The sequence below is a fragment of the Myxine glutinosa genome, chromosome 13 (assembly GCF_964187855.1).
Source record: "Myxine glutinosa chromosome 13, kmMyxGlut1.1, whole genome shotgun sequence".
NCBI lineage: Eukaryota > Metazoa > Chordata > Myxini > Myxiniformes > Myxinidae > Myxine > Myxine glutinosa.
The window spans coordinates 40,565,380-40,592,546 of NC_136273.1; the positions used below are offsets into that span (position 1 = coordinate 40,565,380).

General features: G+C 48.5%; 1 protein-coding gene across 2 annotated transcripts in view; it reads left to right on the plus strand.

The window, feature by feature from the left end:
- Nucleotides 1-26,898, plus strand: part of BMAL1 (basic helix-loop-helix ARNT like 1) — a 112,799-nt gene extending 85,901 nt beyond the window's left edge. For both annotated transcript variants that reach the window (XM_078767359.1, XM_068134297.2), the window contains 8 exons: nucleotides 773-879; nucleotides 6,081-6,231; nucleotides 12,459-12,543; nucleotides 16,490-16,532; nucleotides 16,663-16,777; nucleotides 20,097-20,181; nucleotides 25,593-25,668; nucleotides 25,876-26,898. In XM_078767359.1, coding sequence (XP_078623485.1) covers nucleotides 773-879; nucleotides 6,081-6,231; nucleotides 12,459-12,543; nucleotides 16,490-16,532; nucleotides 16,663-16,777; nucleotides 20,097-20,181; nucleotides 25,593-25,668; nucleotides 25,876-26,030 — 817 coding nt within the window. In that variant the 3' untranslated portion in view covers nucleotides 26,031-26,898. The remainder of the gene's footprint in view (nucleotides 1-772; nucleotides 880-6,080; nucleotides 6,232-12,458; nucleotides 12,544-16,489; nucleotides 16,533-16,662; nucleotides 16,778-20,096; nucleotides 20,182-25,592; nucleotides 25,669-25,875) is intronic.
- Nucleotides 26,899-27,167: the final 269 nt, after the last annotated feature.

Genomic DNA, 27,167 nt, shown 5'->3' on the forward strand with positions numbered 1-27,167 from the left:
GCTTGAGGATAATGTGAGGCCATCTGTCGGAGAAGTTGAAGCTCAACCGAAGGTGGACCTTGCAACATGACAATGACCCTAAACATACCAGTAAATCCACCAAGGAATGGCTGAAAAGAAAGAAATGGAGGGTTCTGGAATGGCCAAGTCAAAGCCCGGATCTAAATCCCATCGAGATGTTGTGGGGGGATTTGAAACGAGCTGTGCATGCAAGAAACCCCTCCAACATCGCACAGCTGAAATAATTCTGCATGGAGGAGTGGGCAAAAATTTCTCCCAGTCGATGTCAGAGACTGGTAGACAGTTATAAGAAACGCCGACTTCAGGTTGTTTCTGCCAATGGGGGCAATACCACCTATTAGAGCCAAGGGTGTACTTACTTTTTCCACATGCGAAATTTGTATTTATGTTTATTTAAATTATACAATGGACTACAAAATGTAAATGTTTCATATTTGTTATATTATATCACCTTTATCTATCAATATTGTTGAAATGAAGATCAAATAGCTGTATGTTGAAATATGTTGAAAAAGTCAAAACTTTACATGGGGTGTACTTACTTTTTCACGTGACTGTATACCTATGATTGATAGTGAATTTGATAGAATACCTAGCTACCAGGAGTGCAATGTGTTTACTTTTCTATTACTCAAAATGAGAAATGTTGTCGCACTTGTATTCTAGTCGATTGTTTTCAGCTTTTTCTGTATGGTGTTTGTTCCCTTCTTCCTCCTTCCCATCTCATTCATCCATGTCTGGAATTCCTCAGAGCGACAGCACTCCTGGGTTATCTTCCTCAGGAACTACTTGGTTCGTCCTGTTATGAATTTTGCCACCAGGATGATTTGAATTTGTTGACCGATATTCATCGTCAAGGTGAGCCTTTGACCTGAATTTGAAAATATAGAGTGATTTGGTGAGCTCAAAGAACCTGAATAACTGCTATGCAATTCAAGAATGTACCTTCAGGCTTTTGTTGTGAACAAAACCATGGCTCATGGTCGGATATTTCAAGTAGTAAATCAAGGACAAGTAGGGATCCAAAATTTAGGGGTTAACCCCCCCTGGAATCCCCCATGTTCCAAAATCGAAAAGTCGAAGCTCGATCGATTGTGCGGGCAAGCGTATTGTTTTAATTTGTCAAATTTCAGAACAATGAGCAGGGTGACAAGGAAAAAAGAAAAAAAGAACCACCTTTACAGGTCATTTCCCCCGCAGAGCGGGGGTTGGCCTTTTTCGGGCACCTTGGTCCCCTTTTTGAAGCAATGTTTTATGGCTGGATGCCCTTCCTGCCACCAACCCTGTTAGTCGCCTCTTACGACACACAGGGAATTACAGGTGAACTGGTACTCAATTTGCCGACCTCTGAAGGATGACAGGCTGAGTCAACCCCCCTGGCGTTAATTCAGCGATCGACCTGGATTCGAACCAGGATCCGTGGCTCAATACATCCGCCAAACCAACACATGCTCCGAACCAACACATCCACCAAACCAACACATGCGCCAAACCAACACATCCGCCAAACCAACGCCTCCGCCAAACCAACGCCTCCGCCAAACCAACGCCTCCGCCAAACCATCGCCTCCGCCAAACCATCGCCTCCGCCAAACCATCGCCTCCGCCAAACCATCGCCTCCGCAAAACCATCGCCTCCGCAAAACCATCGCCTCCGCAAAACCATCGCCTCCGCCAAACCATCGCCTCCGCCAAACCATCGCCTCCGCCAAACCATCGCCTCCGCCAAACCATCGCCTCCGCCAAACCATCGCCTCCGCCAAACCATCGCCTCCGCCAAACCATCGCCTCCGCCAAACCATCGCCTCCGCCAAACCATCGCCTCCGCAAAACCATCGCCTCCGCCAAACCATCGCCTCCGCCAAACCATCGCCTCCGCCAAACCATCGCCTCCGCCAAACCATCGCCTCCGCCAAACCATCGCCTCCGCCAAACCATCGCCTCCGCCAAACCATCGCCTCCGCCAAACCAACGCCTCCGCCAAACCATCGCCTCCGCCAAACCATCGCCTCCGCCAAACCATCGCCTCCGCCAAACCAACGCCTCCGCCAAACCATCGCCTCCGCCAAACCATCGCCTCCGCCAAACCATCGCCTCCGCCAAACCAACGCCTCCGCCAAACCATCGCCTCCCCCAAACCATCGCCTCCGCCAAACCAACGAATCTGCAAAACCATTGCCTCCGCCAAACCATCGCCTCCGCCAAACCATCGCCTCCGCCAAACCAACGCCTCCGCCAAACCATCGCCTCCGCCAAACCATCGCCTCCGCCAAACCATCGCCTCCGCCAAACCAACGCCTCCGCCAAACCATCGCCTCCGCCAAACCATCGCCTCCGCCAAACCATCGCCTCCGCCAAACCATCGCCTCCGCCAAACCAACGCCTCCGCCAAACCATCGCCTCCGCCAAACCATCGCCTCCGCCAAACCATCGCCTCCGCCAAACCATCGCCTCCGCCAAACCAACGCCTCTGCCAAACCATCGCCTCCGCCAAACCATCGCCTCCGCCAAACCATCGCCTCCGCCAAACCATCGCCTCCGCCAAACCATCGCCTCCGCCAAACCATCGCCTCCGCCAAACCATCGCCTCCGCCAAACCATCGCCTCCGCCAAACCAATGCCTCCGCCAAACCATCGCCTCCGCCAAACCATCGCCTCCGCCAAACCATCGCCTCCGCCAAACCATCGCCTCCGCCAAACCATCGCCTCCGCCAAACCATCGCCTCCGCCAAACCATCGCCTCCGCCAAACCAACGCCTCCGCCAAAGCAACGCCTCCGCCAAACCATCGCCTCCGCCAAACCATCGCCTCCGCCAAACCATCGCCTCCGCCAAACCATCGCCTCCGCCAAACCATCGCCTCCGCCAAACGATCGCCTCCGCCAAACCATCGCCTCCGCCAAACCAACGCCTCCGCCAAACCATCGCCTCCGCCAAACCATCGCCTCCGCCAAACCATCGCCTCCGCCAAACCATCGCCTCCGCCAAACCAACGCCTCCGCCAAACCATCGCCTCCGCCAAACCATCGCCTCCGCCAAACCATCGCCTCCGCCAAACCATCGCCTCCGCCAAACCATCGCCTCCGCCAAACCATCGCCTCCGCCAAACCATCGCCTCCGCCAAACCATCGCCTCCGCCAAACCAACGCCTCCGCCAAACCATCGCCTCCGCCAAACCATCGCCTCCGCCAAACCAACGCCTCCGCCAAACCATCGCCTCCGCCAAACCATCGCCTCCGCCAAACCATCGCCTCCGCCAAAACATCGCCTCCGCCAAACCATCGCCTCCGCCAAACCATCGCCTCCGCCAAACCATCGCCTCCGCCAAACCAACGCCTCCGCCAAAGCAACGCCTCCGCCAAACCATCGCCTCCGCCAAACCATCGCCTCCGCCAAACCATCGCCTCCGCCAAACCATCGCCTCCGCCAAACCATCGCCTCCGCCAAACCATCGCCTCCGCCAAACCATCGCCTCCGCCAAACCATCGCCTCCGTCAAACCAACGCCTCCGCCAAACCAACGCCTCCGCCAAACCATCGCTCCGCCAAACCATCGCCTCCGCCAAACCAACGCCTCCGCCAAACCATCGCTCCGCCAAACCAACGCCTCCGCCAAACCAACGCCTCCGCCAAACCATCGCCTCCGCCAAACCATCGCCTCCGCCAAACCATCGCCTCCGCCAAACCATCGCCTCCGCCAAACCATCGCCTCCGCCAAACCAACGCCTCCGCCAAACCATCGCTCCGCCAAACCAACGCCTCCGCCAAACCAACGCCTCCGCCAAACCATCGCCTCCGCCAAACCATCGCCTCCGCCAAACCAACGCCTCCGCCAAACCATCGCCTCCGCCAAACCATCGCCTCCGCCAAACCATCGCCTCCGCCAAACCATCGCCTCCGCCAAACCATCGCCTCCGCCAAACCATCGCCTCCGCCAAACCATCGCCTCCGCCAAACCATCGCCTCCGCCAAACCATCGCCTCCGCCAAACCAACGCCTCCGCCAAACCATCGCCTCCGCCAAACCATCGCCTCCGCCAAACCATCGCCTCCGCCAAACCATCGCCTCCGCCAAACCATCGCCTCCGCCAAACCATCGCCTCCGCCAATCCATCGCCTCCGCCAAACCAACGCCTCCGCCAAAGCAACGCCTCCGCCAAACCATCGCCTCCGCCAAACCATCGCCTCCGCCAAACCATCGCCTCCGCCAAACCATCGCCTCCGCCAAACCATCGCCTCCGCCAAACCATCGCCTCCGCCAAACCATCGCCTCCGCCAAACCAACGCCTCCGCCAAACCAACGCCTCCGCCAAACCATCGCTCCGCCAAACCATCGCCTCCGCCAAACCAACGCCTCCGCCAAACCATCGCCTCCGCCAAACCAACGCCTCCGCCAAACCATCGCCTCCGCCAAACCATCGCCTCCGCCAAACCAACGCCTCCGCCAAACCATCGCTCCGCCAAACCAACGCCTCTGCCAAACCAACGCCTCCGCCAAACCATCGCCTCCGCCAAACCATCGCCTCCGCCAAACCATCGCCTCCGCCAAACCATCGCCTCCGCCAAACCATCGCTCCGCCAAACCATCGCTCCGCCAAACCAACGCCTCCGCCAAACCAACGCCTCCGCCAAACCAACGCCTCCGCCAAACCATCGCTCCGCCAAACCAACGAATCCGCAAAACCATCGCCTCCCCCAAACCATCGCCTCCGCCAAACCATCGCCTCCGCAAAACCATCGCCTCCCCCAAACCAACGCCTCCGCCAAACCAACGCCTCCGCCAAACCAACGCCTCCGCCAAACCATCGCCTCCCCCAAACCATCGCCTCCGCCAAACCATCGCCTCCGCAAAACCATCGCCTCCGCCAAACCATCGCCTCCGCAAAACCATCGCCTCCCCCAAACCAACGCCTCCGCCAAACCAACGCCTCCGCCAAACCAACGAATCCGCAAAACCATCGCCTCCCCCAAACCAACGCCTCCGCCAAACCAACGCCTCCGCCAAACCAACGAATCCGCAAAACCATCGCCTCCCCCAAACCATCGCCTCCGCCAAACCAACGCATCCGCCATCTGTTGTGTTATTTATATATTTAAAGCTAACCTAAGAAACACATTCATGACTTATCGGTGTTCATCAGCGCTACTTTTTTTCTTACTTTGATTTGATTAATCGAGATGTAGATCGTGATATGGGCAAAATAAAAGATACGTCGTAAAAACCCAGCCGGAAGCCCAGCCAGCTGGAAGTTCGAGTTTCCCATCCATTTTTTGATAAATTTCTGTTGACCTTTCCTTCCAGGTCTAACTGATAATTTACAATAAATATAAATTTGTTCTCAGTTCCTTTTTATTTGTACGTGAATGAATATGAATGAATGATCGTTTTAAGGCCATGTTCCCCGCAAGAGCCTTGTCATGGTTCCCTGTTTGAAGCAATGTTTTTATGGCCGGATGCCCTTCCTGACGCCCACCCTTGGTCGCCTCTTGCGATGCGTCGGGATTGCAGTGTCCCTATTCTAGATCGGGGTACACACCGAGATCATTCATCCCAGCAAGCTGGTACTCAATTTGCCGACCTCTGAAGGATAAAAGGCTGAGTCAACCCCCCTGGCATTAATTCAGTGATGACCGGGATTCAAACTCAGGATCCCAAGCCGGCACCCTAACTGCTAAGCCAACACCAGGCGCCTTTTTTAAACGTGTTGGGTTCTAATTTCTGATTTACAGTATATATTCATCCGGAGCACAAAATATATTTGGCCGACCTCCCCCCCATTCCCCATACACCCATCACCGTCACCCCCAGCACCATGCACCCCATCCCCCTCCTACCATTCCCGCCATGCCTCACCCACCATTCCCACCATTCCTCACTCCCTGAGAAGGCAGACATGGTCAAAGATGTCTATCCCTCTGAAACGACATGTGGTGAGGTGCGCGGAGCATGCCGAGTCACGCTAGTATTCACAATTTGTAAGTAGATTCAGAAACAACAATTTTTCCATGTACGCTGAATTAATTCTCCAGACTTCTTTCCGTTATCCTTTCTTTCCTTGCAGTGCTGCAGTCAAAAGAGAAGGTCGTCGGAAAGCCTGTGAGGTTGCGAGCAAGGGACGGAGGTTTCCAGACTCTCAAGGGGACGTGGCTCAGTTTTGTTAATCCCTGGACCAAAGAAGTGGAGTATCTTGTGTGTACGCATACTCTTATTAGGTAACTATCTTACTCTTCACCTTTCTTATGCTGGGTTTTCTCAAATCATCCGCAATTGTTTTCTTCATCTTGCTTTCACTCTTTTCCTCATCTCCTGTTATTAGTTTCGCCCCGAAGGGGATGCAAGAGTTTTGCAATGTCCCTGTTTGTTTGTCTATCTGCGTGTCCGCTTCTATATATTTTCGCTTTAAAAATGGTTTTCTCTACCACCGCTTGTCCGATCGAGGCAAAATTTTAAACATAGGAGGGACTACTCATGCATGATATTGTATTGCTAACTCTGACATCATGGTATGGCAGCCATATTGGATTAAAGGGAAAAATTTGGACATCATTTTCTCCGAAACCGCTCAACAAAAAAAATTGAAACTTGGCATATGTCATCAACTCCCCATGGGGTGTATATAGTGATAACGATGAAGTCATCGGAAAAATGGTGTTCCAGTCAACCAACCAATTAAAAAATTGTTCCAACCAATTATATTCCAGCCATAATTGGTTTAATTGACACTATTATCTATAAAATCTGAAATTTCAGATATCTGATATATGACCCGATGTGAGTGACGAATTAAATTTATGATATTTATAACCCATTCGCAGAGGCGGCACTAGGGGTATGCATCCCATGCAATTTCACGGGCACCCCAGATAACAAGGGGTTGTGGCGGACACAAAAGCCCACTGGCGTGGTGACATCATTCCACGCACCAAGTGGGCGGTGGCCACGTCCGAGGGGTAGGCGTGGCCTCATGAGAGACACCGGGCGCCCAGCCCGGAGCGGTACAGTGTTACAGTGTAGTCTTGAATAAAGGCGTTTATATGTTACCGCTTGTCCACTTCCTCCTTGCTCACAAGCAGCGCGCGTAACGCCGCGCTTTATTGGTGACCCTCGACGTTGGATCTGCCGGAGCGATCCTTCCACACGCGACGCCATCGCCATGGCCGCCTTCGTCAAACTTCCGGAATTTTGGGAGGCTCAGGCCGAAGTCTGGTTCGTCCAGGCCGAAGCCCAATTTCAGCTTCGGCACCTCACCGGCGATGACACGCGCTACTGCCACGTCGTCGCCTCCCTCGGGCCCGGCACGGCCGCTCGAGTTGTGTCCGTCCTTCGCCACCCACCGGACGGCCACAAGTACGAGGCACTCAAGCGGCTACTCCTAGCCACGTTCAGCCTCACGGACGACGCACGGGCCGACCGCCTCCTGGATCTCCCCGAGCTCGGTGAGACGCGCCCGTCGGTCCGAATGGACCATATGCTGTCACTGTTGGGCGACGAAGCCCCCGGTTCGTTATTCCGGGCGCTTTTCCGTCGCCAACTTCCAGCGCAGGTTCGCCTCGCGTTGGCCGGGACCGGGCTAACGGAACCCCGAGCATTGGCGGCCGAGGCGGACAAGTACTTCGCCGCTTCGGACACGCGGGCGAGCGTTGGCGTGGCCGTCACGGCCTTCGACGCTGCTGTTCCACAGCATCATCTTCTACAGCACGCTGATGTTCCACAGCATCATCTTCTACAGCACGCTGATGTTCCACAGCATCATCTTCTACAGCACGCTGATGTTCCACAGCATCATCTTCTACAGCACGCTGTGGTTCAGCAGCATGCTGATACGCACCTCGTGAACGCCGCCACGCCCCGCCCACCGCCGCGGCGAAAACCGCCACCGCGGGGAAACCCGTCGACTCCACCGGCCTGGCGGAGCCAGCCGCGCTCCTCCAGCTCCACCACCTGGTGCTGGTTCCACGCCAAGTTCGGCCACGAAGCTCGGCGGTGTCATCCGCCGTGCTCCTTCAACGGGTCGGGAAACGCCCGGGCCGGCGCTCAATTGTGGCGATGAGCGCCGGCCGTTCGAGCAGCCTGCTGTTCATAACGGACACCTTCTCCGGGCGCCGTTACCTGTGCGACACGGGAGCACAGGTGAGTGTCATTCCCGCCGGCATGTCAGACAAGCACGCCGCGGGTGGGGGCCCCGCGCTGCTTGCTGCGAACGGGACGCCCATCCGTACGTACGGAAAACGCTGCCTCTCTCTGCGGTTTGGAGGGCAGGTTTTCCGATGGACGTTCGTCACCGCCGACGTGCCCATGGCACTGCTTGGCGCGGACTTCCTGTGCGCTAATGGGCTCCTGGTCGACGTCAAGCGCAGACGGCTTGTCCAGGCCGAGACGTTCAGCTCGCTCGCATGTGCGTTGCCCAGCTCAACGAGCGGCTTGCCAAGCGGCTTGCCGAACGATTCGGTTCCGGCCACGTTGGTCTGTACGCTTCCGGCAGCGGACGCATTCACCCGCCTCCTCGCCGGTTTCCCGGCCCTCACGCGGCCCACCTTCTCGGCGGGGGCCGTCAAGCACGGGGTGGCCCATCACATCCCCACCGTCGGGCCACCGGTCTACGCCCGGGCACGCCGCCTCGAGCCGACGAAGCTGGCGGTGGCAAAAGCGGAGTTCGCTACCCTGGAGCGACTCGGCATCGTTCGGCGCTCAGAGAGCGCTTGGGCGTCGCCGCTGCACATCGTGCCGAAGCCCGGCGGGGGATGGCGACCGTGCGGGGACTATCGCCGTCTCAATGACGCCACGACTCCCGACCGCTACCCCGTCCCCCACATTCAGGACTTTTCCGCCCGTTTGGCGGGCAGGTCCTTCTTCTCGAAGGTGGACCTCATACGCGGCTACCATCAGGTCCCCGTCAGGCCGGAGGACGTCCCGAAGACGGCGGTCATCACGCCATTCGGACTCTTCGAGTTCCTGCGCATGCCCTTCGGTCTGAAGAATGCGGCTCAGGCGTTCCAGCGACTGATGGACAGCGTCCTGCGCGACTTGGATTTTGTCTACGTCTACCTGGACGATATCCTCGTCGCCAGCGCGTCCCGCGAAGAGCACCTACGCCACCTCCGCACGCTCTTCGAACGCCTGGGCCAGCATGGCCTGATTGTGAACCCCGCAAAGTGCCGGTTCGGCGCCGCCACAATCGATTTTCTGGGGCACCGTGTCACCAGGCACGGAGCCGTCCCCCTGCCGGCCAAGGTGGAGGCGGTGAAGGGGTTTCCGCGCCCCCGCACGATCAGAGGGCTGCAGGAGTTCCTGGGCATGGTGAACTTTTACCATCGGTTCCTGCCCCGTATCGCCCAGCTCCTGCGCCCCCTGCACGAAGCTCTCCGAGGTAAGCCGGGCAAAGGCGACGTTACCTGGACCGAGCAGATGCACACGGCGTTCACGGGCGCGAAGCTCGCCTTGGCTAACGCCACCATGCTCGCGCACCCGGCGCCCGATGCACCGATCGCCCTCACCACCGATGCCTCGGACTACGCGGTGGGCGCGGTGCACGAGCAATGGGTGCGTGGAGCTTGGCAACCGCTGGCGTTCTTTAGCCGGCAGCTTCGCCCGCCCGAACGCCGTTACAGTACCTTCGACCGCGAGTTGCTCGGACTTCACTTGGCGGTCAGGCACTTCCGCCATCTGCTCGAGGGCCGGGCGTTCACTGCCTTCGTCGACCACAAGCCGCTGATCTTCGCGATGGGCAAGGTCACCGAGCCGTGGTCGGCCCGGCAGCAGCGTCACCTCTCGGCCGTGTCCGAGTACACGACGGACATCCAGCACGTCGCGGGAAAGGACAACCCGGTGGCGGATTGCCTTTCCCGGGCCGTCGCCCACGCAGTCCACCTCGGCATCGACTATGCCCGGATGTCAGCGGACCAGGCCGCTGACCCCGACGTCCAGGCCTTGCGGACCGCCGTCACGGGCCTCCGCGTCACCGAGGTGCCGTTCGACGGCGCGGGCGCGGCCCTCTTGTGCGACGTCTCCCTCGGGCGTCCTCGCCCCATTGTGCCCGCGGGCTGGCAGCGCCAGGTGTTTGACGCCATCCACGGCCTGTCCCACCCGGGCGCGAGGGCCTCCCAAAGGCTGATCGCCGACAAGTTCGTCTGGCATGGCCTCCGGAAGGCCGTCCGCGGCTGGGCCAGGACATGCCTCGCGTGCCAGCGCGCCAAGGTGCACCGGCACACCCAGGCCCCGTTGGCCCCGTTCACGGTGCCGGAACGCCGGTTTGACCACGTCCACGTGGACCTGGTGGGACCTCTGCCCCCCTCGCGGGGTTTCACCCACGTCCTCACCATGGTGGACCGCACCACCCGGTGGCCGGAGGCCGTGCCCTTGGCGTCGACAACGGCGGCCGATGTCGCGCAGGCTTTCATCGCCACCTGGGTCGCCCGGTTCGGCGCCCCCTCAGACATCTCATCCGACCGCGGCCCCCAGTTCACCTCGGAGCTCTGGGGGGCGGTTGCGCAGGGGCTCGGGGTCCGGCTGCACCGAACCACGGCCTACCACCCCCAGGCTAACGGCCTGTGTGAGCGATTTCACCGCTCATTGAAGGCCGCGCTCCGGGCCACCCTCCGCGACGGCGGCTGGGTCGACAGGCTCCCCTGGGTCCTGCTGGGCCTCCGGACGGCGCCCAAGGAGGACCTGCGCGCATCCGCGGCGGAGTTGGTCTTCGGGCAACCGCTGCGGGTGCCGGGCGAGTTCCTCCCCGACTCCACGGCACCATGGTCCGCGGCACAGCAGCGCTCCGCTCTGCAAGAGACCGCCCAGAGGTTCGCCCCGGTGCCAACGGCATGCCACGGGCACCCACCGACGCACGTCGCCCCGGAGCTTCGCACGGCGGAGTACGTCTTCGTCCGCCACGATGCCCATCGGACACCACTGCGGCCCCCGTACGACGGGCCTTTCCGCGTGCTGGAGACCGGGGCAAAGCACTTCACCCTGGACATCGGCGGTACTCCTGACCGCGTTTCGGTAGACCGCCTCAAGCCGGCCCACCTCGATGTGGACCATCCACCGCCAGTGGCCCGACCCCCACGTCGGGGCCGCCCTCCTGCGGGCGGACCCCCGGCACCGCCCAGCCCCGCCGCCACGCCGCCCCCCGGTCCTGCACCCATCCCAGGAGCAGCCAGGGGCATCCCACCTGGCATCCCTGCACCCCGGACGCCGCCGATCGCCAGGGGGCGCTTCGGCCGGGTCATTCGTCTGCCCCGCAAACTGGCCCTCCAGGTGCGCGGGAATTCTGGGGGGGGGCGCGTGTGGCGGACACAAAAGCCCACTGGCGTGGTGACATCATTCCACGCACCAAGTGGGCGGTGGCCACGTCCGAGGGGTAGGCGTGGCCTCATGAGAGACACCGGGCGCCCAGCCCGGAGCGGTACAGTGTTACAGTGTAGTCTTGAATAAAGGCGTTTATATGTTACCGCTTGTCCGCTTCCTCCTTGCTCACAAGCAGCGCGCGTAACGCCGCGCTTTAGGGTCACACATTACCGATCGTGGTTCACAATCTTTTGAGACGGCCACTGAGGGTCTGGTCTCGCTTTTCCTACAAAACATATCAACTTGTGAGTGGTGATAATGATAAACACAACGCAAAGGGAATGCTGCCTCCCTCTCAGTGCAAAGGGAAGTGCCATGGAAAAATGCCGTGATAAGGTGGAACGACGCTCGAGCTGCTATATACACACCTTTCCAAGGGGGGAAAAGGGCAATAAAACATGGAAATTCCTCCGGTTTTTTGCAGTCAAGTGAAGTCTAAAACAACGAAGGTTAAGCGAGTGTGAAAATAATAGAGTCCTCTTATCTGGGATCTGGCTCATTACACATGTGATACAATGAGAGTTCTGAAGCATCACTCGTAATACCCTCTGCCACCACCACCAGGAGTGGAGATACATTGTACACATTTACGAAGATACAGTAATTTTCATCATCCCACGTTCGGTACTCATGGTGAGAGGGGGGGAAATGAAGTCACTACAACCTTTTCCATATGACCCATAGTCCCCTTAGCAGGTTTACTTGGTTGAGATTGCACAAGTAACGACCGAATACATCGACGTCAGACGGACAGACTGTCGATGAACACCAAATTGCATGTTATACCAAGCCCATACCAAGAACTATCTGATATAATAGGGTGCATGGATGATATGGGTATATGGGCCATAATCGTGGCGGCCTCAGTTAACGATGGTATTTTTGTTCAGTATGAACACGCGAGGCGAGTCTATGCCCTCTCGTTCTACTTTTTTTTTTGTATACAAGATCGAGGCTCATGTAAGAGCTAAAAACTCTGTACTTGTACTCACTTTCTTGTTCATGTATTCATTCCCTCACTTATTCATTCATCCACATTTATAATCTGCCGCCTGTTCTAAGTTACTTGGATGGTTTTCTTGTCATTTTACCTGCTCAGCCCATCTGAGGTCTCTTCCTCCCTAACACCTCAATCTGGGCCCATCCCTCTATCCATGGAACAACCCACAACTTCTTCTCCACAGGTGAGAACCAAGCAGATGGCAACCAAAGAACATCCAAATTTGTCCCAAAGGCAGATGATGATGATGATGATGATGATGATGATGATGATGATGATGATGATGATGATGATGATGATGATGATGATGGGAATACATGTCTGGAAATTGAGTGTTGCCCTCATTGTATGTGAATGTGGATCTACCTTCTGTAAGGGTTGGGCAATGAACCTGTGCCCAATATACTTACCTGTTGAGACACTTTCCTGTCAATTAACTCGCTTTACTTCAAGATTGAGGTTTTATTGATGTAATCATCGATTTTAAACTGTAAGACGTTTTATTTGTGTTTATAAAATGAGGGGTTTTCAGGTGAACTCGGCAGGTGAAACGAAAATCATTTCCATGATAATCAAAACGTATGAGTTCCTTCCAAGTTTATTCAACCTCATTTGTTTCATGAATTGTATAACTGCCTTCATCTTATTTTCCATTGTCTAGAATCAAAAAACATTTGGATTATAACTTAAGATAGTTCATTTCCAAAAGATGTGTTTGTGTGTGTTTGTGTGTGTGTTTGTGTGTGTGTTTTTTTGTGTGTTTTTTTGTGTGTATTTGTCCATGTGTATATGTGTGTTTGTATATGTTTGTGTGTGTGTTTTTTTTGTGTGTTTGTTTGTGTGTCTGTGTGTTTGTGTTTGTGTGTTTTTGTGTGTTTGTTTGTGTGTGTTTGTCTATGTGTATGTGTGTTTGTGTATATGTGTTTGGTTGTGTGTGTGTGTGTGTGTGTGTGTGTGTGTGTGTGTGTGTGTGTGTGTGTGTGGTTGTGTGTGTGTTCGAGTGTTTGGTTGTGTGTGTGTTTGTTTATGTGTATGTGTGTGTTTGTATATGTTTGTGTGTGTGTGTGTGTGTTTGAGTGTTTAGTTGTGTGTGTGTGTTTGAGTGTTTGGGTTGTGTGTGTGTGTGTGTGTGTGTGTGTGTGTTTGGGTTGTGTGTGTGTGTGTGTGTGTGTGTGTGTGTGTGTGTGTTTTTGTGTGTTTGTGTTTGTGTGTGTGTTTGTGTGTGTTTTTTTTGTGTGTTTGTTTGTGTATATTTGTCCATGTGTATATGTGTGTTTGTATATGTTTGTGTGTGTGTGTTTTTTTTTGTGTGTTTGTTTGTGTGTGTTTGTCCATGTGTCTGTGTTTTTGTGTGTGTTTGTCTATGTGTCTGTGTGTTTGTGTTTGTGTGTGTGCTTGTGTGTTTGTTTGTGTGTGTTTGTCTATGTGTGTTTGTGTATATGTGTTTGGTTGTGTGTGTGTGTGTGTGTGTGTGTGGTTGTGTGTGTGTTCGAGTGTTTGGTTGTGTGTGTGTTCGAGTGTTTGGTTGTGTGTGTGTTTGTTTATGTGTATGTGTGTGTTTGTATATGTTTGTGTGTGTGTGTGTGTGTTTGAGTGTTTAGTTGTGTGTGTGTGTTTGAGTGTTTGGGTTGTGTGTGTGTGTGTGTGTGTGTGTGTGTGTGTTTGGGTTGTGTGTGTGTGTGTGTGTGTGTGTGTGTGTGTGTGTGTGTGTGTGTGTGTGTTTTTGTGTGTTTGTGTTTGTGTGTGTGTTTGTGTGTGTTTTTTTTGTGTGTTTGTTTGTGTATATTTGTCCATGTGTATATGTGTGTTTGTATATGTTTGTGTGTGTGTGTTTTTTTTTGTGTGTTTGTTTGTGTGTGTTTGTCCATGTGTCTGTGTTTTTGTGTGTGTTTGTCTATGTGTCTGTGTGTTTGTGTTTGTGTGTGTGCTTGTGTGTTTGTTTGTGTGTGTTTGTCTATGTGTGTTTGTGTATATGTGTGTGGTTGTGTGTGTGTTCGAGTGTTTGGTTGTGTGTGTGTTTGTATATGTGTATGTGTGTTTGTATATGTTTGAGTGTTTAGTTGTGTGTGTGTGTTTGAGTGTTTGGGTGTGTGTGTGTGTGTGTGTGTGTGTGTGTGTGTGTGTGTGTGTGTGTGTGTGTGTGTGTGTGTGTGTGTGTGTGTGTGTGTGTGTGACGATATGGTTATATTAACTTTTGGGGAATTGTGGAGAACTAAATATCATCATACCACCCAAAGTGTAACTTTGGATTGAAGTGTAACTTTGGATGGTGTCATGATATTTTGTTTAATGAATCGTGGATACATCCATTTATACTAAACAGACATTGACAGGATTTGTCCATCTACTGTCTCGGAATTAGCAGAGTAGTAAATGACGTGCATTAAAAAAATTGTATACAAAGTCGAGGCTCGCGAAATACTCACAGCTGGAACACAAACCAGAACAGAAAGACATGGTACACAGCGGCCGAGCACCAGCAGGGTAGAGGGACAGTTGGAGGAAGCGAATGTTTTGATGTACTACATATTTAAATAATCATAATTAGTAAAAACAAATTCAGCAGTTATCAGGGGTCGCAACACCGGGGGATTTTCAAAAATATCAGGAAAAACACGAATGCATCAATATTTGAACAAAGGAAACTGCATGCAAACGGATGATTTAGCATTCAGCTGAATACAATTATTGTCAGTATTGTCGAGCTGTTTTAACAACAATATGGATTATTTTATAATTTGACAAATAAGAGGTGACAACACTTGCTCATGGAGGAGCGAGTTTGGGTTTATAAATGAACTGTCGAAAACACAGAACGCTCAAACAAAAGTTTGTTCTTTTTTCTTTTTTGAAATGTGAGATAGTTTTCTCATCGCCAGCTTTAGGCCGTGGTTAATGGTAAGAAGTGGAAAGACACATACTGTACGTACATGTCAACCCATGTTTTTACACGGCATTTATGATGGCACTGCAGTGAACTCTGAACAGCGATCTTGCGTAACCAATGTGGAGACCAAACCAAGGCATAACTTTTCCACGGCATAACTTTTTATGGTTAGGGTTATGTTTAGGGTTAGGGTTGTTAGGGTTAGGGTTAGGGTTCGAGTTAGGGTTATGTTTAGGGTTAGGGTTATGTTTAGGGTTAGGGTTGTTAGGGTTAGGGTTAGAGTTAGGATTATGTTTAGGGTTAGGGTTGTTAGGGTTATATTAGGGTTAATGAGCTTTCTCTCTCTTTCTGAAGTAACATACTCCTCGTTGCCACCGAAGCAGCTTCCTGAGCAAGGGTTATACTCGGTGGTTTGCCATTGCCTTCCCAGCAGTAGTTGGGGAAAGAAGTTGTCATTTGACCATGGTACAGATGATAGCTCAGCTACTCTTTAACGTCGACCAACTAATGCCAATCTGAGGGACGGAACACACAATGATGAATCGCCCAGACTGTGAAACACCAGGATGACAGTTTATAGCTCGGTCGGGATTCAAACCCAGACTTGACAGCTCAGAGGTGAGTGTGCGTATGTCTAGGCCATATTGCCAGCCCAAAAAAACCAAAGAACAACCTGATTTACTCTCACATCGCAGACAGGTCACTGGTAAATCTGTCTTCTACCTCCTTCTTTCTTGTCTTCCACCCCCTGCTCTCAGATCATTCCCCATCCAAAACCATGATCTTTTCTACCCTCGTTAACCCTCCCCAAACCCACCTCTTTCCAAGTTTCGAGTTTTTCCTTCCTGAGAGTTTGCTTCTCTATCCATCTTGTGAACTCCATGTGTCCTCCTTTACCCAGCATTCTTCCCCACATCCCTTATTTGTCCATATCTCCCTCTCTTTTGTCCCTCAACCCTGCTGTAGGTGTGTACCCCACTCTCTTTCTACTTTCTACGTTGTTTGTCCGTTTTGTTCTATTATATCCTCGTCCATTCTACGTTCTCGCTTCTCCACGAGTGTCGACATTTTCCTGCCGTGATGGCGTTCATTTTGGGTCCGCTTCCAAATCAACAGGTAAAGGTGGCCCAAAGCATACTTGTCTCGGGCATTTCTGGGCAATCAGCTTTTGTTCACTGAAGGACATGAGCTCTGTTGTATTGTAAAATAACAGCTCACCTGAATGGAATTTTCTTCTTCTTAGGGAACAGCTGGCAGTCATACAGTGGCAGCAAAGATCTTCCCAGGTAATCCAGAGGCAGTGAGGGACTTAAGGGTCAGAACACCAGAATAAATGCTTATAGCCTTCAAGTTCAGGTGCTACATTAGAAATAGCGCTGAAATGGGATCTATGTAACTGCGTATTGTGTGGAGCAGGTACGACTTGCCGCCGTGGTTCAGCCGGGGTGCCCAGTGGAGCTGCTGGCACACGCCTGGGAGCTGGAAAGATTGGACGAATCATTGCAGAAGAGTTTTTGGAAGCCACACAACGGTAATAGCTCTAACTCTACCTAACTACTCCTTACCAGGGCTCGGAAATTCATATCACCTGATATTGGGACTCAATCTCTCACCCACCAGACAAAGTCCCGATCATCCTTTCAGAATGGAGAAGACGTAGCGCACGTTAAGCCGAGGACTGGCTCTGCTCGTATTAGTTGGTGGCCAGTAAAGTATTTTGATGAATGGTAGACAAGTTGTCATTGGTACCCTGAACGAGTTACAATTTCCTGCACCTAACCAGTTCTAGTCTAACATCTGGCCTGGTCAACCAGTTCATGAAAGACTTGGACCAACTTTACATCACCAATGAGCTGCCAATCCTTTACTTTGGGACATGTTCTAAAGAAGAAGAAAACAATTGCTTGGGCATTTTTTCTTTCCTTCTATAATAATATATCATTATTAATTAATAACTATCAAATTATTAAGTAACACAATTAGAGCGTCTATATTAAATTATAATACTCCATGACTTTTTGATTAGAGAGTCTAAATTATAGCACTCATAAATTATTAACACTAGCAACGGTACCCGCCCTATGGGCGGGGCTTCAATTGGGTGGCCCAAATGAAAAGGTAAAATATCAGAAATTGAAGGTTTTTTTTATTTTAAACGATTCATATAAACATCCGTTAAATCATATCACACGCAAATCATCAAAATCTAAACATAGATCTAAACAATCTAAATCTAAACAATCTAAACTATAATTCACCAAATGTCCCACAGTGATCGATACACTATGATTGTGATCGTGATCGTGGATCTGATCGATAATCGTGTTCACAATCGCTATGTCGTATGTACTCCCGATACGTGATTCCTTCATTTGAAATGGGTTAGAATTCTCTGAAGCAGGGATTCAACCCGTGTCCTTATAAAAGGTCTTTGTCCGAGGTCACCGAGTTCGATCGGTGCAGCCGTTTGTGCGGCACCCGGGAAAACAACATCGTCACAATGAAAACATCGTCACAATGAACGTTATGCGAACGCGAATGTTAAGCGGGAGTCCAAACCTGAGAATGCTGGAGACTAAAGCTGAAATTGGAAAAACAATATAGCCTATTTTACTCCTGGAAATCCGAGGATTACCCACCCAAAATATCGTTGCGATCGGTTCAGCAGTTTTTATGGTACCTACGAACAGACGGACAGACGGATGGACATTTGGTGAATTATAGTAAGATTAAATTATTAATAACTAGCAACGGTACCTGCCCTATGGGCGGGGCTTCAATTGGGAGGCCCAAATGAAAAGGCAAAATATCAGAAATTGAAGGTTTTATTTTATTTTAAACGATTCATATAAACATCCGTTGAATCATATCACACGCAAATCATCAAAATCTAAACTATCTTTAGAATTTCAATAAAAGCCACATCACTGTTCATATCGGTAAATATTATTCCATCGTGTTTCAAATCGTGATCGATACACTATGATCGTGATGATCGTGATCGTGAATCGTGTTCACAATCGCTATGTCGTATGTACTCCCGATACGTGTACCAAATTCCCGATACGTGTAACTGTACCAAATCAACAGTTAAAAGGATTTTGAGCCGATAGCTGTTACGGCCTTGGCAAGATCGATGGAGACAGCGATCTGTTAGCAATCGATGGAGACATGTTGCTTTCCCGGGTGCCGCACAGACGGCTGCACCGATCGCGCGGCACCCGGGAAAGTAACATCGTCACAATGAGAACAATGAACGTTATGCGAACACAAATGTTATGCGGGAGTCCAAACCTGAGAATGCTGGAGACTAAAGCTGAAATTGGGAAAACTAAATAGCCTATTTTACTCCTGGAGATCCCAGGATTATCCACCCAAAATATCTTTGCGATCGGTTCAGCAGTTTTTACGGTACCTTCGAACAGACAAACAAACAGACAGACAGATAGACGGACGGATGTTTGGTGAATTATAGTAAGATTATTAAATTAATAACATATAATTATTAATTTAATAATATGTAATATTCATTTATTATTTTATAATTATATATTGTGTAATTATATAATAATAAATAATTATTAATTACAAAAATTATTAATTAACACAATTAGAGCGTCTATAGCAAATTATAATACTCCATGACTTTGTGGTTAGTGCGTCTAAATTATAGCACTCATAAATTATTAACATTAAATTATTAATAATTATTAAATTAATAACATATAATTATTAATTTAATAATATGTAATATTCATTTATTATTATATAATTATATATTGTGTAATTATATAATAATAAATAATTATTAATTACTAAAATTATTAATTAACACAATTAGAGCATCTATAGCAAATTGTAATACTCCATGATTTTGTGGTTAGAGCGTTTAAATTATAGCACTCATAAATTATGAACGTTAAAATACTTATTATCAAATTATTAAATTAATAATATATAATTTTTAATTTAGTAATTTATAATTATTAATTATATTGATGACATAATATTAATTTTAAAACATGTATTCATGTACGAATCTCTACCCCGGGCGAGCTGGTCCAAAATGTCGAGAATGTAATCTTCTCCTACCTTTGGCCCAGCAGTATGACCTCTCCTGTAGAGGGAAGCACCACTGAGCAAGATCTAGTACTCTCTGTTTGTCTGCACAAAGCCAGAACAACTTATAATATTTCATGGTTGATTATCCCAGCTGATCTTGTGATATTTTTTATTACTTTTACTATGTTGTGCTTCATCGTTGTATTTAGTGCCCATGGACATTTAATAGCAGGTCATCTTTGAGTGCCCAACAGGGTTATTATTATAAACACCGTAAGTTATCAAATACTGTGCCAATAACTACAAGACTACAGGAGGCCGTTTGGACTATCATGCCTCAGCGTATCCACACCACATTGACTTACTGGGTGGTTTGGGTGGTTTGCTTTGGGTGGTTTGCTTTGGCTTTCTGGGTGGTTTGGGTGGGTTGCTTTGTTGGTTTGCAAACTGGGTGGTTTGCTTTGGCTTTCCCAATGGTAGTCAGAGTAGGAATTAGTAATTTGTTTAAGGTGCCAGTGATAACTTGCCTCTAGGCTATCCTGCCAGCCCACTGACCCCCATTCTCCATGTTAATTTGATCTAACTTAACATCCCCATTACTAAAGCTGTCCGATTTATTCTCTTGGGAAGGAACTTGCCTTGCCTTAGTGTTCCCCCATCTGAGATGCTTAATTCAACATGCTCAGATACCTGGCTCCCAGCTGTTGTCCTGCTGCATTTACAGGTATAGTTCTACTTCCACATTATGGATAATTCTCAATTTTTGTTTTCCCTTTATCGATTTCCAGGAATCGCTCTTCGCCTTCGAGTTGTGGATCCTCCCCCTTGCAGTTGACTCCTCCTCCTGAAGCGACATCATCGGAACCTCACAAGGTAAGACAAATAGTCCAGCGGATAAGCTCTCATATTTTAACAAATTGTGCATTTTTTGAGAAAAGCATGAAATTTCTAGCATAGTTAGTATATACCATAAGGTTTATTTTCAGATGTGGAGGGAAGTCAGATTTGACCTCTGAGGACCGTGAGAGGTCAAATCGAAAATGGCCGCCAGTCCACCGGGTCTAATGTTCAAACGCGCTTATAGGTGTCATTTCCAAGTAAATTTGGGATGCCCATTCATTTGGTGATACTTTTGAGATCGCCAGAACTCAAGGACATGCACTTAGGTCACGGTCAAGGTCAAATTACGTTAAATATCTATTTTTATGATACTGCAGTTGGAACTGCTATTGGAAAAAGTTCATTTGAACTTTTAAAATTTTATTTTTTCAGGTACAGGGACAGGTACAGAACACCCAAAGACCAGAAATGATGAAAAAAAAAGTGTTTACACTGCAAGGAATGATGCAATAACCCCTGAAAAAATAACTGTAGTTAACCAAGTATGTCCACAAAAGCTTACATTAAATCAAGTGCAATGATGAAAATTGGTAATGATCTAAATCTAACAGTCTCCAGAACAGAAGCACAGTGCAGTGCACTTGAATGCAGCTTTGGCACACTTGCAGCGTCCAGTGCGTCCTTTCTTGCAGCCACAGTGGTTCAATTCATGGCACGATTTTGATGCTTCAGGAAGAGTGGTCCAAAGAGGCTGCCACCCAGTTGTCTCCTTTGTCCAGCCCCAGTCAGGTGGGTCTGGCATCACTGGATCCATGACCAATGCCTGGTTACAACAGTTGGCCTGGTAGCAAGTGCGCTTGATGTGCTGCTTGAGTGTTGCCTGGGTTGGAGGAATGTTCTCTAGAGTTCTACACTTCTGTGTGAAGAGCTGTTTCCTGGCATCATTCACTTCCGTGCTCTCACTGGTTCTATCGTACATCAGCACCACAAATCGCTCTAGCAGTAACATTGAGCCTTCACTGACCTCACTTGGCATGCCTAGGAGTTCATTGAAAGCATCATTCACCTCTGGGCATCCCCAATTTAGTTGGAAATGACACCTATAATATTTTTCTACACTATTTGGTTCCAAAATTAAGCGCGTTTGAACATTAGACCCGGTGGACTGGCGGCCATTTTGGATTTGACCTCTCGCGGTTCTCAGAGGTCAAATCTGACTTCCCTCCACATCTGAAAATAAACCTTATGGTATGCACTAACTATGTCAGAAATTTCATGCTTTTCTCATAAAATGCACAATTTTTGTGTTTATCTGCTGCACTAAAATGTGCATCCTCAACTTAATTAAAAACAAATAAATCACGCACTTGGCTAATGTTTTAATTTGTTAATGTTCTTATTGTCATTTTAGCTCGATGCGTGATTACTCGGAATAAAAAACAAAAATACTTCACTTGGTCCTCCCAGGACATCACGCATTCAAATGATAAATGAATATATATTGATCTCCCTGACACACCTCCTCCACAACCGTACTCTGACACAGGAAGTGATGTAACGTGGAGTCATTTAGAGTACGAGAAGACCAGGCCACAGTCCTGGCAGGAGTTAGTAATTTATAACGTATGAGAACAAGAAACATCAATGCAAGAGGAGGCCATTAGGCCCATCAAAGCTTATGTTATTATTGCCAACCAATGGTTGTTTGTCCGTGTTCTATCCTCTTAAATTTTGACCCTCAAGCATGTAAGCCACTCGTACCATTTTACAACTCTTTGGAGAAGATGTTTTCACCATTACACCACCATTACACCACCATGACACCACCATTACACCACCATGACACCACCATTACACCACCATGACACCACCATTACACCACCATTACACCACCATTACACCACCATGACACCACCATTACACCACCATGACACCACCATTACACCACCATTACACCACCATTACACGACCATGACACCACCATTACACCACCATTACACCACCATTACACCACCATTACACCACCATGACACCACCATGACACCACCATTACACCACCATTACACCACCATTACACCACCATTACACCACCATTACACGACCATGACACCACCATTACACCACCATTACACCACCATTACACCACCATTACACCACCATGACACCACCATGACACCACCATTACACCACCATTACACCACCATGACACCACCATGACACCACCATGACACCACCATGACACCACCATTACACCACCATTACACCACCATTACACCACCATGACACCACCATTACACCACCATTACACCACCATTACACCACCATTACACCACCATTACACGACCATGACACCACCATTACACCACCATGACACCACCATTACACCACCATTACACCACCATGACACCACCATGACACCACCATTACACCACCATTACACGACCATGACACCACCATTACACCACCATGACACCACCATTACACCACCATTACACCACCATTACACCACCGGGTCTGTTTAAATTTGTTCATGATGACTCACCTTCCCTTCTCAAAGGACACCATGGGATATTTAAGGTCCACCAACTTCTTATTACCTCCGCTACCAAAGGTGGATGGAGGTTATGTTTTCACCCCTGTCTGTCTGTCCATTTGTCTGTCTGTCTGTCCGTTTGGGAACAAAATATCTCAAAAAGTTGTTGATGGATTCGGACGAAATTTGGCAGAAATGTAACGTATGTGACAAGGACGAAATGATTCGATTTTGGTGAAGATCCGGTTTCGGATCCGGCTACGAGAATTTTTAAAGTGATTCTTCACCATTGGGAGATAGGGCCAAAAAGGATACATAGGATATCTCAAAAGGTTGTAGATGGATTTGGACGAAACTTGATAGACCGGTTAGGTGTCTGACAAGAACGATTCGATTAGATTTTGGTGAAGATCTGAATGTGGATTCGGATATGAGAATTATTTAATTATTTAAGTGACTTCACCATTGGGAGATAGGGCCAAAAACGATACATAGCAGGATATCTCAAAAAGTTGTGGACGGATTTGGACGAAACTTGGTGGAGAGGTTGTGTGTGTGACAAGGAAGAATCTCTTCAATTTTGGTGAATATCTAGATCCGGATCCAGCTGGTTCGAATTTTTGAAGTGATTCTTCACTATTGAGTGATATGGCCAACCATGCGGAGGTATGCTCTCTACTGAGTACCGTTCTAGTTTCGTATGTCGCACAAGGCTGCGGGGTAGCTTAAATAGCTGAGGGTGCAGCTATGCTGCTGATGCAGTGCCCTCTGCTGGTTAGGAATTCGGTCCCCATGGACCAGTCCTTCCCCTCTTGTCTCTGTCTCTTCTCGCTCTCTTAATTTCTCTCCCTCTCTCACTCTCCCTCTCTCTCTCTAATTCTGCCATGTCCCTGACGTTGTGAAGGCGAGGGTACACCATCCTGTATGTGGGGGATCTCTGGGTCGCTCCTGCATGATCAATCGGCTGTCTCCATGCTGCAAGCATGTTTGAAAGAACTGTCTGGAGCTATACAACAACAACAACAACAACAACAACAACAACAACAACAATATCACTCTCAAGGGTGAAGAAAGAGTTTGTAGAAAAAGGTTACCACCTTAGCTACCTTCAAAAAATATACACCTCCAAATATACACGACAAATATGCATCCTATAGTTTAAACTTTAAAGCAAGCAATTTTGATCCGTATAACTATATAGTTGGTATGGTGATATGGCCAACCTTTGTCTGAGTGTGCAAAACATTGTCTGACAACAAAAGAGATTTTGAATATCTCATTTAATTAAGTTGTAATGATCTAGTGTGATTGGGATAATTGTTGCGTTTTTAACTCACGCCATTATAAGTTCCCATATGTTGTATAGCCTGTAGTTTAAAAATTACAAGTTGTAGATATTAAACAAATTAATTAGATAAAAGCTAAATCAGCCACACATTCAATGATACAGGTAAGAAGGGCGAAAAAACGACATTTGGAGTCGTTACTGCACTCGTGGGGCAGTTGTGCCATCATAAGCTAGGGTAGATCCATATACACAAAGCCTGCCACGCAACCCACGTGCCACCATCGCCAAACTGCCACATGCCAATGTGTAACCCTCCAACAAACACCTCACAATAAGGTGAGGTGGATGGAGGTTATGCTCTTTGTTATGTTATGCTCTTTATGCTTATGCTCTTTGCTCTTTGTTTGTGACCTTGCTGGTTTTAGCTCCCAAAGGTAATCGCAACAAAACTTTCTATGATCAGATTTTTAACCACGATGCACTTGAATAGGGGTTTATATAGTCATGCGGATGTCATTTGGCCTGTTATTGCATTTCTTTCACAATGCGGATGTCATTTGGCCTGTTATTGCGGTGTTGCACTCCCAAGTTAATCTCTTTATGAACCCAATGCAATTTATTTACTACCACTTCACTCTTTTACACCTTTTAGACACCTTCATACCTATTTAGACCCATTGAAGCATATACACCTTCTTTGACACTTTTCAGACCTATAGATTTTTTAAGACCCTTTGGACACTTGTGACCCCTCTTGCTCTTTCGCCCTTAGACCCACTGAGACCCCATTAGGCCTTTTTAAGAGCCTTAGACCCTTTAAATACTCGAGACCCATCTATGATCCTTAAGACACTTAAACCACTATAGAACCCTTATAAAAACAAAAAAAATCCTCCCAAAATCGGTTTTGACGACCCTTTCCGTGCACTATTTGCGTCGCATCACAAGTGTCAATGACGAATCGAAACGGATATTTCAAAGCAAAACTGATGTTGAAAAGTGAAACTGAAACGACTGATCTATGGATCATTGAATGGTAAACCACAATGAAATGCTGTGAGACATACCGAATGAAAATTGCCGGAAGCAAAGCTATCGGGAGTATAGAGAGAGCGGGCGGTTTGGGGGCTGAAGGAACAATGTGGAGAGGGATAAGTGCCTGGAGGTGGTCGGTTGGTATGGAAAGAACTTTGGTGATCTTCCGTCAAGCTGTAGGCCCAAAACATGCCTAAACAGGTTTCCCAGCTGAGCTTTCATAACATCATCTTCACTCCCGAGCCGTACTTCGGAGGTACAACAAGCATGGATTGGAAATCTTTGCTGATGAAATGGAACAAGGTTGGTGTGGTTACCAGCTACACCCACTGTGATATCTGCTCACTGAATATTTACACTGAATTCCCATTTCTACCATTGCATACTCCAAAAAAAAATTTGCTCATTTCAGTTGAGACATCTACTAACCCCCATCATTTACGGGTACCTTTGCTAGTGATTAATAATTGTAAAATGGCAGAAGCTAGAGGGACCAATCAGGGCTGGATGAAATGCAGGAGAGACAGAAATGCTCTTTTTCTTTCACAATTTCCCTGTTTTATCACCTTTTGTTTTATTTCCTTTCAGGGATGCACAGTCGCACTAGACTCATTGTCCCAGCTTGCTCAAAGCCCCAACACGGAGGCATACAACAGCAGCCTAAGTAAGTTTGTGTCAAATTAAACTTCCGTCACAATTTCTTTCCTTTTGTCACCTCATCATTCATGTTCCTTCTCTTTGTCAACTTTTCCATTTGCTTTAACTTCCCCCCAGACTTTCTTTATCCCATACCCACCATTCTCCCTCTCTAACTTTAAATCCCAATTGTAATAATGCCACCCAACCACTGTTTCTCCGATCTATCCAATAGGCCCTGATCGTCCTCCTTTAGAAGACCTCATCGCCGGTGGAGCAAGCAGCCCAAGCAGTGACGAGGCAGCCATGGCAGTCATCATGAGCCTATTGGAGGCTGATGCAGGCCTTGGTGGACCGGTGGACTTCAGTGATTTACCTTGGCCACTTTAGGTGTGCCTGCACTGACTCCCATGGACTTCCCGGTTTCCCAGATGACATCTACTTATGGTACCTTGTGCCTAATCTACAGCACTGTGCACTTAGTAATACTACAATATGTAAATCGACCTCTCGTGTTAATTCGTTCGTTACTCGAATGATATGCACGAGCCATAAAAATATTTCTTTGCTGGTTCTTTTTGCTTATTAAAATATATTCTTCTTCTTCTTCTATTCCACTAATTTGCCCACTTCCTTTTTCTTTTTATATTTTTATTTCTGACTTTATCGGAATTATTTTTTTATTTTTGGCACCCTTCCTTTTGTGGTTAAGGGTATTTTTCCATAAACTTTATAGTCACCATTTCTGTCAAGATTATGAAATCTTCAGGCGGAAACAGCAAGCACCTGTTGTGTGACCACGCATTGTGGCTCTAATGGCCAGGACGCAGGTGTACTGGTTTGACACACTCTGTATGATCGTGTACTTTGGTCTTTCAGACTAAAATGATGTGTTTAACGTTAACTTTGTGGTAACGCTACAAAACATTTTGATCTTAGGGGGTCAAGGTGCACGTGTATTGTTTGGACAAGCTTTACCACGAGCTCTTGAGGTTAAAGTACCAAGTTGTTCGTGGTCATAACGTTCAGCTTGGCCATGACGTTTGGATTTTTAAAAACCTTTTCTTCAAAAAAAAATTAAGGAAAAAAAAAAGTATGTTTCTCAACAGGAAAACTGCATTGTTCATGAATGGTGTTGATGTCAAGTTAACACGACCTTGTTTTTGGTAGTAATGGCCTGTAGAGATCTTCCTTTCTAAATAAATGATGCACTTATGAGATTGTATTCGTAATCCTCGAAGTGTGTCCTGCATACTTTAAGAAGAGGAATCTTTTTTCATCTCAATGTTTTAACTATTGCTTGATAATATAGGATCAAATGTGTGCTTGGATCTCCTGCTCTGGTCCTAATACTCCCTCTTTCGTGGGCCTTATGCCACGATTTTTGTGTGGTCGTTCAAGTTTTTTCAAAAACAGGCTGGTCGGGCTTGACATTTGACTTGGAATTTGTAATTACCAGTAGTTTAGGGTGCCTGCAATAACTTGCCTACTCTTCCTGTAAGATTTTTAACGTTCACCAACGAATGC